Source organism: Crotalus tigris, unplaced genomic scaffold (assembly GCF_016545835.1).
Source record: "Crotalus tigris isolate CLP2741 ecotype Arizona unplaced genomic scaffold, ASM1654583v1 scf7180000019143.106728444:792265, whole genome shotgun sequence".
Lineage (NCBI taxonomy): Eukaryota > Metazoa > Chordata > Lepidosauria > Squamata > Viperidae > Crotalus > Crotalus tigris.
Genome location: NW_024097400.1, coordinates 677617 through 695747, shown reverse-complemented (window position 1 = coordinate 695747; position 18131 = coordinate 677617). Strand labels below are relative to the sequence as shown.

At 45.3% G+C, this 18131-nt stretch overlaps 1 protein-coding gene across 1 annotated transcript; it reads left to right on the top strand.

The window, feature by feature from the left end:
- Positions 1-7949: 7949 nt before the first annotated feature.
- LOC120315495 (thioredoxin interacting protein) lies at positions 7950-14188 on the top strand. Its single transcript, XM_039359902.1, has 8 exons — positions 7950-8387; positions 9480-9552; positions 9657-9804; positions 10195-10297; positions 10900-11156; positions 11393-11549; positions 11807-11958; positions 12641-14188. The coding sequence occupies exons 1-8, from the start codon at positions 8138-8140 to the stop codon at positions 12677-12679; spliced, it is 1179 nt and encodes a 392-aa protein (XP_039215836.1). The 5' UTR covers positions 7950-8137; the 3' UTR covers positions 12680-14188.
- Positions 14189-18131: the final 3943 nt, after the last annotated feature.

Sequence of the window (18131 nt, the reverse complement as noted above, 5' to 3'; positions counted from 1 at the left end):
TGTCGCCCCAGTCCTAGGCCTTCCGCTGGGTTTTATAAAACCTTTTCGCTTTAGGCCTCCGCCGTCGTGTGCAAAAAAAAAAAAAAGGTTCAATCAATCAGTCAATTTCGACTTCTCGCAGGAAAAAAAAGTTCTTGCAAAGTTGGAATTGATTGATTGAACTTTTTAGTCCCACCCAGTCTGCCGTTACCACTGCAGCCACGCCCACCCAATGGGCCTCACCCACCTGGCACCCGACAATGCATAAGTGGGTTTTGGGCTGCAGTTTGGGCACTCGGTCTCTAAAAGGTTCGCCATCACTGCATTAGAGTTTACAAATGTGGAGATAAGAAAACAATAATAAAGTAAGAAAAATATAAAAAGAAAAAAAAAGCAAAGAAAAAGAAAAGTAAGGAAAAATAGAAAAGAGCTCTATAAAGAAATAATAGCATCAAAATCACCAAAGTGATAGTACCGCTATCTTAAAAACTTCTATAATAATACTGTAAGGTTTTCCACTTAGCCTCACAGTTGCCCCAGCGTTACTCGGGAATTTAAAAGAGCCAAAGAAACTCTTGTTTCAACAAAGATTACAACTTTATTTTGATCAAAACAGAGAGGGGCCGCCCTATTCCTCTTTGTGGCTGGTAGAGAGATGAAGTCAACAACCAGGAAAAATGTCTTCCACCTTTTATACCTTTTCAGAACAAAAAGATCAGGTCTTGGTACCAGGCATAAGATGGCACCAAAAAACAATTCCTAGATGTTGACTCATACACAGCAACCCAGGCTCCATCCGTAACTCCTTCCCTCCTCCCCTTACCTTGCTCTTTTCATATAAGCAATCATCTATACCTAAAGCAGGGGTAGTCAACCTTGGTTCTTTTATGACTCGTGGACTTCAACTCCCAGAATTCCTGAGCCAGCAGCTGACTCAGGAATTCTGGGAGTTGAAGTCCACGAGTCATAAAAGAGCCAAAGTTGACTACCCCTGACCTAAAGCATGAAGTCCTTACTTTTCCAATATATATATAAAGCATCTGATCAAGCAATTAACCACAAAATAATCATTACAAAATAACAAAACAATGATTACATGATAACACTGTAAGTATCAATATAAAATGGTTACTATATATAAAATAAATGCTAATGTCAAACTTAAACATACTAAAATCATAAGCACAATAAAATCCCTTCAATACAATAAAAAACTAATATCAAAACAGTAAAAGAAAGAAGCAGAAAAAATGTATTTTATCCTTTGTACCATCTATGAAGTCAGCCAGCCATTTTTTGATTAGAATTTTTTATTAAATGAGCTGCATCAGAAAGTCAGAAAAATCAAGAAATACATATTTTCTTTTACAAATTTTTCTCCCTTCCCCTTTTTTCCTCTTTCTTCCTTTTTACTTTTTTACTTTTTTCTTAGTTTGTATTATTTTGCTATCTTTGTATTTTTAAAGTTCAATAAAAAAAATTATTACTATTTAAAAATAAGACAGTCAGAAAAATCTATTTCTGATGTCCAGCAGGGGAAAAAAAAAACAGTGAAAACTGCCTTCCTGGTGGGCTGGGGTAGATGCAGAGCAACATTGCTCCCTTATTTTAAAAATAATAAAGGCAGGATATAAATATAAATAAATATAAATAAAAAGATAAATAAATTGGGCATTCCAGTTCATAAGCATCAAGTCTAAATCTGTAAAGAGCCAAGGTTGGAATTCTCTCGTCAGAAATACTAACTATCACCACTAGGAGACAATATTTATCCATAAAACTATGGTCCTATCTCACAGAAAATATTTGTCCTTCAGAAAATAAAGATATTTGCTTAGTGTGTCATCCTGTGTCTCAGCAGCTATAGGATTTAGGGAGAAAACATCCATTATTCTGTGTGATGGGTTGTGTGTGTGTGTGTGTGTCTGTGGGCATAGAGAACATTTTGAGTTTGCGGGCAGAACGTGGATTTGCTCTGCTTTATTGCGGCACTGATTGTGGTCTTCAATCCCCAGAATTCCCTAAGTTTGCCAAGAATTGTGGGAGCAGGGGGAATTCTGGGAGTTGAATGGCTCCCGTAAAGGGGCCAAGGCTGAGAAACAGAAAAGCTGAACTTTGATGAGAAGACCTGTGCTCAAATGAAAGACAGGTCACGCAAAGAGGACTAAGAGGGTTTGCTAAAATGCAAAAGTAAAACTGAAACCAAAAATGTCACAAGTAAGAAGGACTTTAGATCAGTGGTTCTCAACCTTTTTAATGCCGCGACCCCCAACCGGTCGTAAGTCGAGGACTACTCAACCGGTCGTAAGTCGAGGACGACTCAACTGGTGCAGCACCGTTTGCAGAATGGGACTTTTGGCGGGCTCAGCAGGGCCGAGACAGCCTGGACCATTCCTATTGGCTTTGGAAAGCCAATAGAATTAGACTCTGTTCAAGAGAGTCTATTCTATTGGCTTTCAAAAGCCAATAGAATAAAAGGGAGTAGCACAGCTAAGGAAAAGGGGAAAAAATGGCAGACTGTGTTGTTTGGTGACCCCCGTGAAATGGTCGTTCGACCCCAAATGGGGTCCCGACCCACAGGTGGAGAACCACTGCTTTAGATGTACAACTTTGTAGACTTTCAGAGTCATTTTTATGAGATAAGTGGCCATATCAACGATTTAAATGCCTACATTATTGTTTTTCGACCTTGTCAACTTCCAAATGGTTGGAGTTTGAACTCCCAGAATTCCTCAGCCAACAAAGGGAATTCTGGGAGTTGAAGTCTACTCAAAGTTGAGGGTTTGCAAACAGTAATGGAGGCCTCCTTCTTAGCTGATTCCTCTGACCCAGGTCAGAAGATTGTTTGTTAATACAGGGGAAAGAGCTTTTTTTTTTTTTTTTTTGCCTTACTTCAGATGTGTCCAATCTTGGCAACTTGAAGACTTGTGGACTTCAATCCCAGCTATAGTGGCTGGGGATTCTGGGAGTTGAAGTCCACAGGTCTTAAAGTTGCTAAGATTGGACAACCCTGGTTTTACATCCTACTATGCCTTGAAAATGAAATTAGAACCAAGTTGCCACAGCCAGAACTGGAGTAGAAGTAGTCCTCAATTTACAACAGTTCATTTAGTGACCATTCAAAATTACAATGGCAGTGAAAAAAGGGACTCATGATCGTTTTTCACACTTACGACCTTTGCAGCGTCCCCCAGGGTCACGTGATCAAAATTCAGACACTTGGCAACTGGCTCATGTTTATGACGGTCGCAGCGTCCTGGGGCTCACACAATCCCCTTTTGTGACCTTCTGGCAAGCAAAGTCACTGGGGAAGTCAGATTTCACTTAACAACGTTGTTACTCACTTAACAACTGCAGTAATTCACTTAACAATTGTGGCAAGAAAAGTTGTGAAATGGAACAAAACGCACTTAACAACTCTTTTGGACTCAATTGTGGTCATAACTTGAGGACTCTGTAATTGTATTAACAAGAGGTGCTAGTCCAGACTGAAGACTTGTTACCCATGCATGAGATAAAAAAGAAGGTCTTCTGTGACATTCTTTGAGTAAGCTTGAAAAAGAGGCTTTAAATCTAACTAGCCAACATATTAGTTGGGAATAATATGTTTGGTGAAGCCTTAATGTGATAAGTTTGTTTGGTTCTGGCTCAGAAGCTCCACAGGCATTTGAAGGTGCTGTGTCACATCAAGATAATGTTATCACATTGACAATATCACTGTCAATACCCTCATCCAATTGGTGTGGTATAAGTGTGAAGTCCCAGCTTCTGTGTCATGATGGAGTGACGTGTATTTTCTCATTTAGCTTCGCCACCCCCATGAATGTCTAAGGTAGGGCTAGGCAACCTTGGCTGTTTTATGACTCGTGGACTTCAACTCCCAGAATTCCTGAGCCAGCCACGCTGAGGGGAAAGGGAGAGGTTTCCAAGCTGAGCCAGGCTGGCTCAGGAATTCTGGGAGTTGAAGTCCACAGGTCATGAGGGGGGGGCATAGTTCCCCCATTCTGGCTCAGGAATTCTGGGAGTTGAAGTCCACGAGTCATAAAAGAGCCAAGGTTGCCTACTCCTGGTCTAAGGGATGATCAGTCAACTCAATTATTCTGTTTCATAGAATCCTTAGTTGGAAGGGACCCTGGAGGTCTTCTAGTCCAACCCCCTACCCAAGGCAGGAGTCCTTATACTATCCCAGATAAATGGTTGTCCAATCTCTTCTTGAAAACCTCCAGGGATGGAGCACCCGCAACTTCTGAAGGCAGGCCATTCCTCTGATTCATTGTGCTCACTGTCAGGAAATTCCTCCTTAGTTTCAGGTTTTGCAACATGTAAATACAACAAATTATGATTTTTTCCCAGGAAACTATGATTAAGAAAACCATATTTAGTATGATGTGTGAATGAAGGAAGAAAAGGCTTGATTTACTTCTTAAGAGAGCCAGATTGCTATCGTGGTGTCTTGCGTTGGGCCAGTGTTTCTCAACCTTGACCATTTTAAGGCATGTGGACTTCAACTCCCAGAATTCCACAGCCAGCATTGCTGGCTGTGGAATTCTGGGAGTTGAAGTCCACATGCCTTAAAATGGTCAAGGTTGAGAAACACTGCGTTAGGCACAAAAGCTGGCTGGGTGACTTTGGGCCAATCACCAGGAGACGGTGAGTTCTAGTCCCGCCTTAGGCCTGAAAGCTGTCTTTGGGCCAATAATTTATACATTAAATTTAGAGACCACTCATCTCATTCAGAGAATGACTTTCTAACTGCAGGGACAAATGCCAGTTCAGCTTGCAGCTCTTCTGAGGATGGTCGTCCCTGTCATTTCTTTAAAAGCATCCATCCACCCTATCTGTTTTCTTCTACCCCTCACTCACCCCCAGCCCAATTTTTCTTCCTAGTCTATTATTACACCCATTTTCATCCAATGTCAAAAGCGTAGAGCAGTGATTCTCAACCTTTTTAATGCCGCGACCCCCAACCGGTCGTAAGTCGAGGACTACTCAACCGGTCGTAAGTCGAGGACTACTCAACGGGTGCAGCACCGTTTGCAGAATGGGACTTTTGGCAGGCTCAGCAGGGCAGAGACAGCCTGGACAATTCCTATTGGCTTTGGAAAGCCAATAGAATTAGATTCTATTCAAGAGAGCCTATTCTATTGGCTTTCAAAAGCCAATAGAAAAGGGAGGAGCACAGCTAAGGAAAAGGGGGGAAAAATGGCGGACTGCGTTGTTTGGTGACCCCCGTGAAATGGTCGTTCGACCCCAAATGGGGTCCCAACCCACAGGTGGAGAACCACTGCTCTAGAAGATGCCATCTTACTCTCCACTCTAGGTATCTAAGCATCCCTGTTCAGAAGTCCTCCAGGTCTAGTGAGGAGAAGGACCAGGGGAGATATGATAGCAGCCTTCCAATATCTGAGGGGCTGCACAGAGAGGAGGGGTCAACCTATACCCCAAAGCACTGAAGGCCAGACAAGAAATAACGGACGGAGGGTGATCAAGGAGAGATTCAACCTGAAATAAGGATAATATTTCTGACACTGAGAACAATCAACTAATGCAGCAGTTCTCAACCTATGGGTCGCGACCCCATTTGGGGTCGATCGACCTCTTTTTGGGGGTCGCCAAAGGTGGCGATCTGCCATTTTGTCCCCTCCGGGGGCGCGCCGCGCCTCCGGGGAGGCGGTGCCGCGCACGCGCGCCGTGCGTGGGGGCGGCGGCGCGCCTCTGGGGGGCGGCGCCATGCATGCGCGCCGTGCGTGGGGGCGGCAGCGCGCCTCCCGGGGCGGCGCTGCACATGCGCGCCGCGCATGGGGGTGGCGCCGCACCTCCGGGGAGTGGCGCCGCGCATGCGCGCTGCATGGGGGCGGCACCGCGCATGCGTGCCGTGCACGGGGGGGCCCACCCCCATGTGCACCGCGCCGCGCATGCGCATAACGTTTGTGTGACGGGGGTCGCCGTCACACAAACATTGAGAACCGCTGAACTAATGGAACAGCTTGTCTTCAGAAGTTGTGCACGTTCCAACACTGGAAGTTTTTAAGAGATTGGGCAACCATTTGACTGATATGATATAGATGAAATGGGGGGAACATAAACTCTCCCCCCCCCCAAAGCAGGGATGTCCAAACTTGGCTGCTTTAAGACTTATGGACTTCAACTCCCAGAATTCCCCAGCCAGCCGTGCAGACCTCTGCCCTAAATGACATTTCAATGCAGTGGAAAAACCTTAAATTTTCAGGGAAGTGAAACAAAGACATAAACGAAGGAGGAGAAGCAGGCAGGAAAAATAAAATTTTTCTGTGTCTTAGAAGCTTCCTGTTATTTGTACAGCCCGTTTCAAAAATACAAACAGTATTACTCTCAGCTGAGGTTGTGTTTCCTTTTGGTTTCATAGGTTGGTGCGCTGATGAGAACAATTTTTATACATAATAATTTCATGATTTGATGGTCTTCAAAACTAGACAAAAATTCACAGAAAGAGAAACAGAAAGAAGGGAGGGAGAGAAAGAGAGAGAGAGAGAGAGAGAGAGAGAGAGAGAAAGAAAGAAAGAAAGAAAGAAAGAAAGAAAGAAAGAAAGGCTGAAGAAAAAAGGTATAAAGAAGCAGTTTGCTATATTTATGTCTATATTTATTTATTTATTTCTATATTCTATTTCTATAATTTATCCTGTTTGGATATGAAAGCCATAAATCACAAATTCATTCTTTTAATTTTTTGTTAAAAAAAAGTCCTCAATAGGCTTCCAATCACCAATAAAAGTAGAGAATGGAACTAAGGGAAACAGTCTAGAATATATCAAGTTTTCAATGTATTTCATAGCATTTCCCATTGCTATGCTGCCCTTTCAAGTCACATTTTGCCCTTTTTAATATAAAAATTCTCCCCAGCAAGCTCTGATCTAGGAACATTGGCTAGTTTTCAAGAGGACCTCATGTTTACTTACTTGTATTTTACTAACTGGACTTCACTGTTTTGTTTTATTTGTCTTTTATCTTTCATGGTTTACTTTTATTTTACTTTCATGGTTTATATGGTATTTTTATTTTACAAAAAATGTATATTTTTTTAAAAAAAGAAGTCACAGGATTCCTTGCTCCACAAACACTTGGACAGATTTGGATCTGTTATAAAGGCTGTAGACAATGACAAGTAAATATGACTTTATATGACGTAAAATAACCTCCAATTTTATTCTATTTGACTAAATGTTGGGGAGCAATTTTCAGTCCTAAGTTTAGAGATTTGTTTTTATGGGTCACCTACGTCCCATGTTTGGAAAGCGGTTGGGAAAACTTCAGGCACTTCCTTAGGATCTTTTTAGAACCAGGGAGGTTGCAAAAAAAAAAAAAAGTCAAAGCATGCTAAGAAAATAGCAAATATATGCCATTTATTTGGCTCAAAATTACTGCCCCCTCCTTAACCTTAATCCAGAAATTGCAGCGTGGATGTTCCCCAGCGAACCTTAGAGTTTCTTTATCAAATATGCTGACCTATTAATACTGATAGGATAAAAAAAAAAATAGCTGCAAAAAAAGCAAGCTGCCTTTGAAATTGAAACTTCCAAGCAAGGAGGAGGGAAAAAAAAAAAAAAAAAGCAGAAGTTTCTGCAATTAAAACAGCCCCACCCGGGACGCCGCGCCTGATTGGCGAAGAACGCAGCCTTCTTTTCCTTTTGTCGGATTCGGATTGGTCGCTTGGGCCGTCACTCAGCGCCGGGTCTTTCCCGGCGCCTCGCTCCGCAACAAGCCGGCAGGGCTTCCACACACACGGTGTCCACGCGCCGCCGGCTGGCTGCCGATTGGCTGGCGGGATGGTAAACACGGCGCGAGAGAGCCAATGGGAGCGCTGTGCACGAGCGCCGCACGCGGGTCCACGAGGCGGCCGCATGGCGCGCGCTGAGATCAACAACTGTGAAGGGGCGGGGGAGGAGGGCGGGAGCGGGTATAAAAGGGCCGGCCGCGTCACGGAGCCGGCCAGAGCTGGGAGGCAGCCGAGCAGGAGGGAGGTTGGCGCTGTTCGCTCGTTGCGCGTCCCAAAAAAAAAAAGTGACAGGAGCCGCGCTCGCCCCGGTTCCCGCTATTGAAAGAGAGAGCCTTGGGAAGTGCGGAGAGGCGTTGCACTTTTTGCAATCGCTTGGAAAGTTTTTGCAATCTCCCAATCCTAACCATGGTGGTCTTCAAGCGGATCAAAGTGTTCCGGGTGGCCTTCGAGGAGAACGAGCGGGTGTATTCCAGCGGCGAGAAGGTGGCCGGCCGCGTGGAGGTGGAGGTGGCCGAGGTCACGCGGGTCTCGGCCGTGCGCTTCCTGGCCTGCGGGGTGGCCCGCGTGCTGTGGATCCGGGGCCCCCACCAGTGCAAGCAGGAGATGGAGTACCTGCGCCACGAATCGGTGCTGCAGATGGAGGACCAGCCCGCCGGTGAGCAGCTGGGCGTGGCTGCTTGGGGAGGGGGATTCCAGGTCCCATGCGTCTGGGTGGGGGAGCCCCCCTATGGGTGGCCTAGCAATGGCTTTCCACGCTTGGCATTATTGGGGAGAAGCGGGCATCCTCTGGATCAGGGCGTCTCCACCTCAGCCACTCTTAAGAGGGGTGAACTACAACTCCCAGTATTCCCCAGCCAAGTATGGGAGTTGTAGTCCACCCTCTTAGAGTAGCTGAGGTTGAGCGACCCTGTTCTGGGGTGAAACAAGGGGATGGAATGGGGTAGAAATGTCTTTAAGGTATCTTAAATTTTAGAATTAAATCAAATTTTAAAAACTTGCATCTTTAAAGATCAAGGCTTCCAAAAATCCAGACGTCCCAAGTCCTAAATAAATTCCATCTTGCACCCCAGAGTGCCCTGAATATATTCAATTTGTACGTTCAGTTACAGTAGCCACCCAACTCAGCCAAGGGACTCGGATTCTGCATTCTTTGATGTGAAGGAAGGTTTAGATAAGTTTGATAAATTGGAAGCATCAAGGAGAGGGGTGACCAAGGAAAGAGCAATCCCTGATGCCTTTTTAAGAAGAGATTTGTTTGAAACGATACAGGGTTTCTTGCTTGAATCCTGCTAGAAGACCTCTTAAGGTCCCTTCCAACTCTGTTATGATGAGGGGCATCCTGGAGATTTTAAAATTTGCCCGAGTTGGCTGTTTTCCAAGGAAAGCCATCCTGGATAGTGCAGACTGTCCCTGGAAAGCCACCCTGGATAGTACAGACTGTCCCTGGCGGGAGGCAATTTTAACAGTCTATTAAAGTCTATTAAATCGGAAGCAAATGCCCAGGCCAGGCAGGTGTTCCCTTTAGAGGGAGGCTTTAGCTGTCAAAACTTGGCTGGAGATGAAAGCTGGAGAGAGAAGTAAAGGCTCTGTAATTTTTGAGTTTATTTTAAAGAAGTTGAAATGAACACCGTTGCATTTCTTATTTTAAAAGGGGGGAAGTTCTGCGAACCCTTGCCACTGCTCTGAATGTTGATTTTCAGCTTTAAAAAAAAATCCATAAATCTCTTTCTTTCTTGTATTTTTCTAGATAAAGATGGTTCTGTCTTACTCAGACCGGGAAACACATACCGATACAAGTTTGAATTTGAACTGCCCCAAGGGTAGGTAGAGATCAAAGGCATGAATAAATCTGTGTAAAATCCGACCATCTGCCATGGATCTGCCCCTCTTCCCCTTTGTCTAAGCTGCTTGGGTTTCTTTTCAGACCCCTTGGCACCACCTTTAAGGGCAAGTACGGCTGTGTGGATTACTGGGTCAAAGCTTTCTTGGATCGCCCGTCCTTCCCAACTCAAGAGGTGAAGAAGCGCTTTGAAGTCATGGATCAAATTGACGTCAACACTCCAGATCTGATGGTAATTATCCCTGCTTTATTTACTTAGGTCTTGTCTGCTGTCCATCAGTCACGCGGGGTTAAATTAGTTAGGATTACGACTTTAAATGTCTGGATGTTTTTCTGTCTTTCTCCAAAGCTTCTCTAAAACTTTTGGTGAGGTTTGGGGCTTTTGCAATGACCTTTAGGGTTGGAGTTAATAGTCGTGTCCAAGGGAGTCAAAGAAAATATTTCTTAGCTTATATAGCTGCATGGCTGAAGTACGTTTTTAGTTAGCTAAGGGAGAATTTCCCCAAAAAATGAGTTAAACTCAGTTGGGAGTGGACTTAATAATAATAGTAGTAGTAGTAAAGTTGGAAGGGACCTTGGAGGTCATCTAGTCCAACCCCCTTTGTTGTTTGCTTCTCTACAGTCTCCTGTCTCTGCCACAAAGGAGAAGAAAGTTTCCTGTATGTTCATCCCAGATGGGCATGTGTCGCTTAGTGCAAGGATCGACCGCAAAGGCTTCTGTGAAGGTGAGATTCTGGAACGTGGCAATTTTCCTGCATTTACCTCCATCTGTTTGTAAAGTCACAAGTTTAGCTCAGCCGTTGCTGGTGGAGCAGATAAAAACAGGGTTGCCAGCACTGATTTTTTAAGCCCAGATCTGGGTTTTTGATCTGGGGTTTTTTATTTCAAAATCTTAAGCTTTTCTATGCATGACATTATATTGCATATGTTATATAGGTAAAAATAAGTTTGTTTAAGGCTCAGTTTTTATCTAGGTTTTTGGATAGAATCTGGGTTAAGTGTGAAACCCTAAGTAAAAATTTAGTTTAAACCTTTTTTGGATCATTTTTTTTTCTTATTACCTGGGGGGAGGTTGTTTGTTTTTTGCAGAATCTGGATTGAGTGCAAAACCCTGACGAAATAGATAAAAATGTAATTTAAAGCTGATAGTGCTTTTAGTTATGTAGGTTTTTGGATAGAATTTGAATATTTTTTTTTTTAGCAAGCCTCACTGGCAACCCTGAATATTGAAATAATTTGAGGGATTTGTGGGTGACCAAAACAGGGTCTCCTCTCAGGCTGTTAAGTGTTCTTGAGGGTCTGACCTCCCTCCTCTGCCTTCCTCCAGGGGATGACATCTGCATCAATGCTGACTTTGAGAACACCTGCTCTCGGATCGTGGTGCCCAAGGCGGCCATCGTGGCCAAGCACACCTACCTGGCCAACGGGCAGACCAAGGTCTTCTCCCAGAAACTCTCCTGCGTCCGAGGCAACCACATTACCTCCGGCATGTCCGAGTCGTGGCGTGGAAAGACACTCCGGGTCAAGAAGATCAAGCCATCCATTCTGGGCTGCAACATCCTGCGCGTAGAGTATTTCCTCCAGGTGAGCCACCTTGGAGACAGGGCCCCACTCCTACAACAGCTTCTGGGCCCAGTTTGAACTGCTCTGGCTTAGCCAAGGGGTAGCCCCAGAACCTGTCGGTCCCACCCTAAGCCACTTTTCAAGGGAGTTCCCCTTATCTTGAGCGATCCTGGTTGAACTGCATGTGGGAAAGGAACCTCTTTAACCAGGTGTCGCTTCCACCCAACGCCTCACCGTGTTTCTCTGCCCTTCCACAGATCTACGTCAGCGTCCCCGGTTCTAAGAAGATCATTCTTGAGTTGCCGCTGGTCATCGGCAACAAGTCCAGCTTCGGCAGTCGCAATTCCAGCATGGCCAGCCAGACCAGCTCCGAGATGAGTTGGGTGGACCTCAACATCCCTGATGCTCCAGAAGGTGAGTGGTCTCAATGTCCTAGTCAACCCTTCAAGATCCAGAGGAGGAAGAGTCTCCACACCTCTCCCTCTGTGGAGGTGGTTGTCTTGGGGGTCTTCTGAAGGACCTCTACCTACCCATACAAGCCTTCTCGCTGGCTTTGTACTTTAAGATGGCCTGTCGAAGGTCTTTTGCCTTCCTAGATGCACTTTGCAATGTCTTGCAACTGCCCCCAGACCTGCCCAGAACTGACCCTGGTCTCTTTCCTCTCCTCCTAGCACCTCCATGCTACCTGGACATCATTCATGAAGACCATCGGATCGAAAGCCCGACCACTCCCCTCCTGGATGAGCTGGACAATTCCTTTGACAGCCCCATCTTCATGTACGCGCCCGAGTTCAAATTTATGCCGCCGCCAACCTACACAGAGGTGAGGCTTCTTAAGGCTACCGCACAAGTCAGTTTTGTAGAGCAAGTTAGGTCTTGTTATAAGCAGGGTCTGTTCCAGGTTGCCTTGCCCTGGGGGGGTGGGGGGGGAGTCTAGGCCCACAAGTGCTGCCCAACCGGGCTGATCTGGGAAATTGGATTGTGCCACTGCCGGTCACCTTATGGAACATGCTTCCCGTCCCGTTTGAAAATAGACTTAGAGCAGTGGTTCTCAACCTTTCTAATGCCGCGACCCCATAATACAGTTCCCCATGTTGTGGTGACCCCCAACCACTTATACATCACCGGGTGCCAGGGGCGTGGCCAAAGAAAAGGGGGAAAAATGACGGACAGCCTTGTTTGGCGACCCCGTGAAATGGTCATTCGACCCCAAATGGGGTCCCGACCCACAGGTTGAGAACCACTGACTTAGATTAACTGGGGGGGGGGTAACCTTAATTTCAAGCTGTGATTTCCCACTGAGTGAGTTCAATCAGAATAGGACTAGGAGGGACCTTGGAGGTCATCTAGTCCAGCTTCAAGTGGGAGAGCCTATAACATTCCAGACAGGTGGCCATCCAGCCTCTTCTTAAAGACCGTCCAGTGTTTTTTTTTTTTTAATTTGCACAAAGAAAAGCACATTTTTACCTCCGTTTTACACGTCTCCCTTTCTACGTCTCTTTCAGGTTGATCCTTGTGCTGTCAATAGCGACAGCATCCAGTGAGCACTGCAGAAAAGCCCAGCTGTGATTTTTAATCCAGCTTTTTCTGGACTTTCACAAAATTGCCTTCGTAGCCATTCTGCCCATAGCAGAAAAGGGACAGGAAACCACCAGGTGTCAAGTGACCTCTTGGGAAACAGTCAGCAAGGAGCGAAACAGCCTTCCTAGTGCTGCACATGTTCCAGATGACACAAACAAAGGCACCTATGGGTTTGGGGGTTCCTATCCTCTTTTGCCCTTTGCAAAAGCGTGTCCCCTGCGAACTGACCCGGTGTTAATGAGATTGTAGGGAAAGAGGCAAGTTTTTTGGAAGAAAAATCCTGTGTCCCATCTTTCCCTCCTTGACAAGGAAAGGGGAGGGTAGGACTTCACTGCTACTGAGACACAAAAATGCACACCTCTTGCTCTTTCTGTAGGTGTGACATTCTGTAGTTTAGAACAAAAAGGGATTTGGCCCTTCGCGATTTGGGTGCAGAAGGGAATTGGCTGGAGGTTTTGATAGACGTTTTTTGTAGCCGCTGGTATTGGTGGTGGTTGAATGGAGCTGGTTTTCACTCTTTGAACCCCACCATCTTAACCAGGGCAGCCTTGGGAGGAGCGTGGAGGGGAAGGGGGCTATAGGAAAAAAGGGATCTGAGATTAGCAGAGGTGGTGAGGAGGGGCTGTTCCTCACCAGCCTCCAGGGGAAGAGGAGGAGAGGTGAGAAGCAAGGAAGAGAAGTGGAAACATTGCATAGCAATAAAACTTGCAGCATCCAAAGAGCCTAAATAAGGAAAAAGATTCTTTTCCTGTAAAGCTTATTGAACAATGCAAGATAGCAACTTGGGGTCCTCAAGTTGGTTACAGTTTTTTTTTATAGCACTTAAATCCTGTATTTTTCCCCCTTTTGTCTAAATCTGTTAAGCAAGCAAACCAACCTGTTTTTTGTTTTGTTTTTGTTTTTTGTAAAGGAGAAATTGCTGTTTTGCCTAGGATCTTTGAGGGGCGTTCACGTTCAGAAATGTGGGGTAGATTGGTTGGAGGGTTTGAGTTGGGGGGGTTCAGCACACACACACCCCTTGAACCTCCCAGGGGCCCTCAGAAGATCAAAACGTGTTTTTTGCCAAACGGTGCCAAAAGATCTGCATTTAAAATGATTGTATCTGTAGCAAGAGCTTTAATATTTCAAGAAGCCATATGGAGAAGCATTTGTTTGTGGTTAGTTAAGCCATCCTGTGTCCGTCCAACTTGTTTACCTCCAACACCTTGTGTTTTTGCCCCCCCCCCACCACCACAGCAGAAAAATGCACTTGAAATGACTCTGCACTGCATAGCCGAAGTGTTAATTCATCCCAGATTTTGTTGCCACAAATACCTTTGTGTGTCACAAATGGGTGTACTGATTTTTTTTTTCTTAACTGTTTTTGTTTCACTGTTCTGCTTGTTTTGTATTATTTGCAACTTTAATTATATTTTGTACTGTTGGACTATGGGTATAAACCTTTTTCCTAATAAATTATCGAAACATGAAAATGCCTGTTTGGTTGGTTCTGACTGGGGTTGTAGCAAGATTGGTGTCATCCTCAAAAAATGTTTACATGTGCAAGTACAAGTTCCTGTAAGTATTTCATTTACAGGCAGTCCTCAGGTTCTGTCCATAATGGGGCCTGCCCGTTGCAGTCCAAATAGGGCCTATGACAGTGGTTCTCAACCTTTCTAATGCCGCGACCCCATAATACAGTTCCCCATGTTGTGGTGACCCCCAACCACTTATACATCACCGGGTGCCAGGGGCGTGGCCAAAGAAAAGGGGGGAAAATGGCGGGCAGCCTTGTTTGGCAACCCCCGTGAAATGGTCGTTCGACCCCAAATGGGGTCCCGACCCACAGGTGGAGAACCACTGGCCTATGGGGTGGCCTCACTTAATGTCCCGAACCCCTATTCTTCCAGACTGAGGACGTTAAGTGAGCCCCAAGGGTGCTTTTTTAAAAGGCAACTGGACTTTCTTATTTTGCTTTGAAGATGTTTTGCTTTGAAGATTTTTTGCTTCTCGTTCCAAGATGCTTCTTCAGCTCTGACCGGATGGTGGGGAACGGAAGGATTTATACTCCTTGCAGGCAGCTGGTCATTTGCCTTCTTTGAAAGAATCATTGAGGCCACTTGGAGGTTTGTCTATGTCCTCAGGGTCACCTGAGTCATTGAGAAGTTGGAGCTGTGCTTTATGCAAGAACCTAAATCCTTCCAATATAAATCCCCACCATCCAGTCGGAGCTGAAGAAGCTTCTTGGATGAAAAGCAAAATGTCTTCAAAGAAAAACAGGAAAGTCCAGTTGCCTTTTGAAAAAACACCTTTGGGATAATCGTGACTGGAGGACTGAATCTCCCTAGACAGGTTGAGTGTTTATTTATTTTATTTTATTTATGAGACTTGCATACCGCTTTAAGTGCAAGCACTCTCTAAGCAATGTAAATATATATATTTACATTGCCCCCAACAATCTGGGTCCTCATTTGACCTACCCCGGAAGGATGGAAGGCTGAGTCAACCTTGAGCAGGTGAGATTTGAACCGCTGACCTGAACACAGTCAGCTAAAGTGGCCTGCAGGACTGCACTCTTAACTGCTGCGCCACCTCGGCTCTTTAAGAGGCGCATAGGGTTGGGTTCTTCCTTGAGTCCCTGCAAGCCTTGGGCCTGCTTCTCACCCCCACGGGGTCGCCTTGGGTTTCCCACTCCAGCCACCCAGCAAGATGGGGGTGGCCACTACCTGCTGTCAGTTGTAATGGTGTGCGACCTGTGGGGTTCCTGCAGCAGCTGAAACTTTGAAACCAGTTCATAAGTTCATGGGGGGGGTCTGAAACTGGGTTATAAGTACCCCTTGGGGGGGGGATTGCCATAATTTGAAAGGTCACTAAGTGAGCAATTCTACCGCAGTCAACACCCTGATACTGGTGAATGAGTATCGTCGTAAGTGGAAGATAGACCTGCCCCCCAAAAGTTAAAATCTCACTTGTTCAACGTATATTAGATTCTATGCATCGGTCTTTCAAGAAATGTTTTCTTCCAAAATTTTCCTTGAGCAAGGAGGCAGGAAAAACAGAATAACAATAATAAGAGTTGGAAGGGACTTCAGAGGTCTTCTAGTCCAACCCCTTGCTCAACAAATGGCTGTCCAGTTTTGAAAACCTCCACTGAGAACCTCTGGCAGCAAGGCTTGGGTGAAGTAAAAATGTAAAACCTCCCCACAATTAAGTCCCAAAAAGGCTTGAGTTTGGGAGGGAGGAATCTTAAGTCTAAATTTAAACCTGGGTGTTGGTACTACTGCTGAGGTTAGTTGTGTAACCTTTTGGGAGTCTCAATGTGGCTACTCTGCCTAGGAAGAACTTTGGGTTACACCAGGTAGTTACTCTACTTTCAGCTGTCTAGAGTTTCCTGCACAAAATGGTGGCATTTGCACAACAAGCCAGGATGAGTTGTTTGTGGTTCAGCATCTTGCGTGGAGCAGGTCATCCCATCACAGGAAGACACAATCTGCTTTGGGTCTACGGCAGGGGTGTCCACCTTGGCAACTTTTAAGACTTGTGGACTTCATCTCCCAGAATTCCTCAGCCAACATGCTTTAAGATGGGTGGGAAGCAAGTCAAAGGACCTCCAACGTTTGCTGCAGGGACCACCAAATTCCCACGACACACTAGGATATTGTTGCTCAACCCTGGCAGCTTGAAGATGTGGCGGACTTCAATTCCCAGAATTCCAGACCTTGAAGTAGGCTGGCTGGGGAATTCTGGGAGTTGAAGTCCACAAGTGTCTATGGACATCCTCAGTCATCCAGGCCATAGTTGTCCCAAAGGTGCACAACAAATTTCGCTCCTGATCCAAGAACCTTCTTCCGTTCTGAAGTTCTGAAGAAGCTTCTTGGGTGAGAAGGGAAATGTCTTCAAGGAAAAACAAAGTCCAGTTCCCTTTTTAAGAAGCAGCTTTGGGAAGTCCACACATCTTAAAAGCTGACAAGATTGGACGCCGCTAGTCTACTACATTGCATTTCTGTTTCGTCCTCCTGGATCTAGCATGTTGTGTGAACCCTTTTCCTAAGTCCTAGCTTTCTTCCTTGTTCTCTACTCTTGAACAGCCAGTTTCTTTTCTCCCCTTGACGCGGTTTCAACATGCCAACCAACAGAGGTAGTCCTCACTTAATGACCATTCATTCAGCGACCCAAATTATGGTGCACTGAACGAAGTGGCTTAGTGGTCAAACCGATAGCCATTGCAGCATCCCTGCAGTCAGGTGGTGATCTCAACAAACCTAATTCTGTAAGTAGATTTTGAGCCAAGAGTACTACAATTCTGGTAACCCGGGTGCGTGCAGTGAAGCCTCCATCCTGGTCTGTCTTGAGCAGGGGTCTTCAAACTTGGCCCTTTGATGAGTTGTGGACTTCAACTCCCAGAATTCCTCAGCCAGGTACGCTGGGAGTTGAAGTCCACAAGTCATCAAAGGGCTTGAAGACCCCCTGGTCTTGAGAAACTTTGCTCTCCCGTGCCCTGGCCTTGAAATAAAGCATTAATCAACAGATCCCTGGAGAGTTGAATGCTCTGGCAAAGATGTAGGAGAGAATTTGTGGAAATGTTCCCCCTCGCTCTGCCTGTTTTGGGACTTCCTTTGTTAAGATCAGCTCTTGAGTGGGCCAGAGGAAGCTGTGAGATAGTTGTGCAGGGTTTTTTTTTTCCCAGCCATATCCAGCTCCCAACAGCTGTCCAGAGAGAGAATAATAGAACAACAGAGTTGGAAAGGACCTTGGAGGTCTTCTAGTCTGACCCGTTTGAACATGAAACTTCATGCCATTCTGGATAAATAATAGAATAACAGAGTTGGGTGGTGCTCCAGATGTTTTGGTATTGCACCCAAGGCGCCTACCTTTTGGCTACTACCTTTTGCCACAGTCATTCTATTTCTATTTCCAGGTCTTTGCATTTTGTGATTTTCTCCAGTTCTTTCTCTTCTGCTCTCTCCAGGTACTACTTCTTCCACTATCCAGATTCTTTTTGTCTTTCTTATTGACCGTTGTCAGAAATTTAGCCACGCCTCCTTCTGGGCTGTACCTTCCCAGTTTTTATTTATTTATTTATGAGACTTATATACCGCTTTAAGTGCAAGCACTCTCTAAGCGGTGTACACCAGTAAGCAATGTATATATATATATATTACATTGCCCCCAACAAGCTGGGTCCTCATTTTACCTACCCCAGAAGGATGGAAGGCTGAGTCAACCTTGAGCCGGTGAGATTTGAAACGCTGACCTGCTGAACACAGTCAGCTAAAGTGGCCTGCAGTACTGCACTCTAACGGCTGCGCCACCTTGACTTAGTCTCAGCTCAGTAGGACGCAATTTATTTGACTCCTCGGTTTAGACTGGGTTAAATGTAATTAGTCAGATAATTAGTTGTATTACGTCCAATTTCCCAAATTATCTCAAATTGCT

Bases quoted from the DNA above. Each gene is read 5' to 3' on its own strand.
- LOC120315495 (XM_039359902.1), top strand. From the start codon at position 8,138: ATGGTGGTCTTCAAGCGGATCAAAGTGTTCCGGGTGGCCTTCGAGGAG. The intron at 10,298-10,899 runs GTGAGATTCTGG...GCCTTCCTCCAG, and splicing joins CCGCAAAGGCTTCTGTGAAG to GGGATGACATCTGCATCAAT. The intron at 11,157-11,392 runs GTGAGCCACCTT...GCCCTTCCACAG, and splicing joins GCGTAGAGTATTTCCTCCAG to ATCTACGTCAGCGTCCCCGG.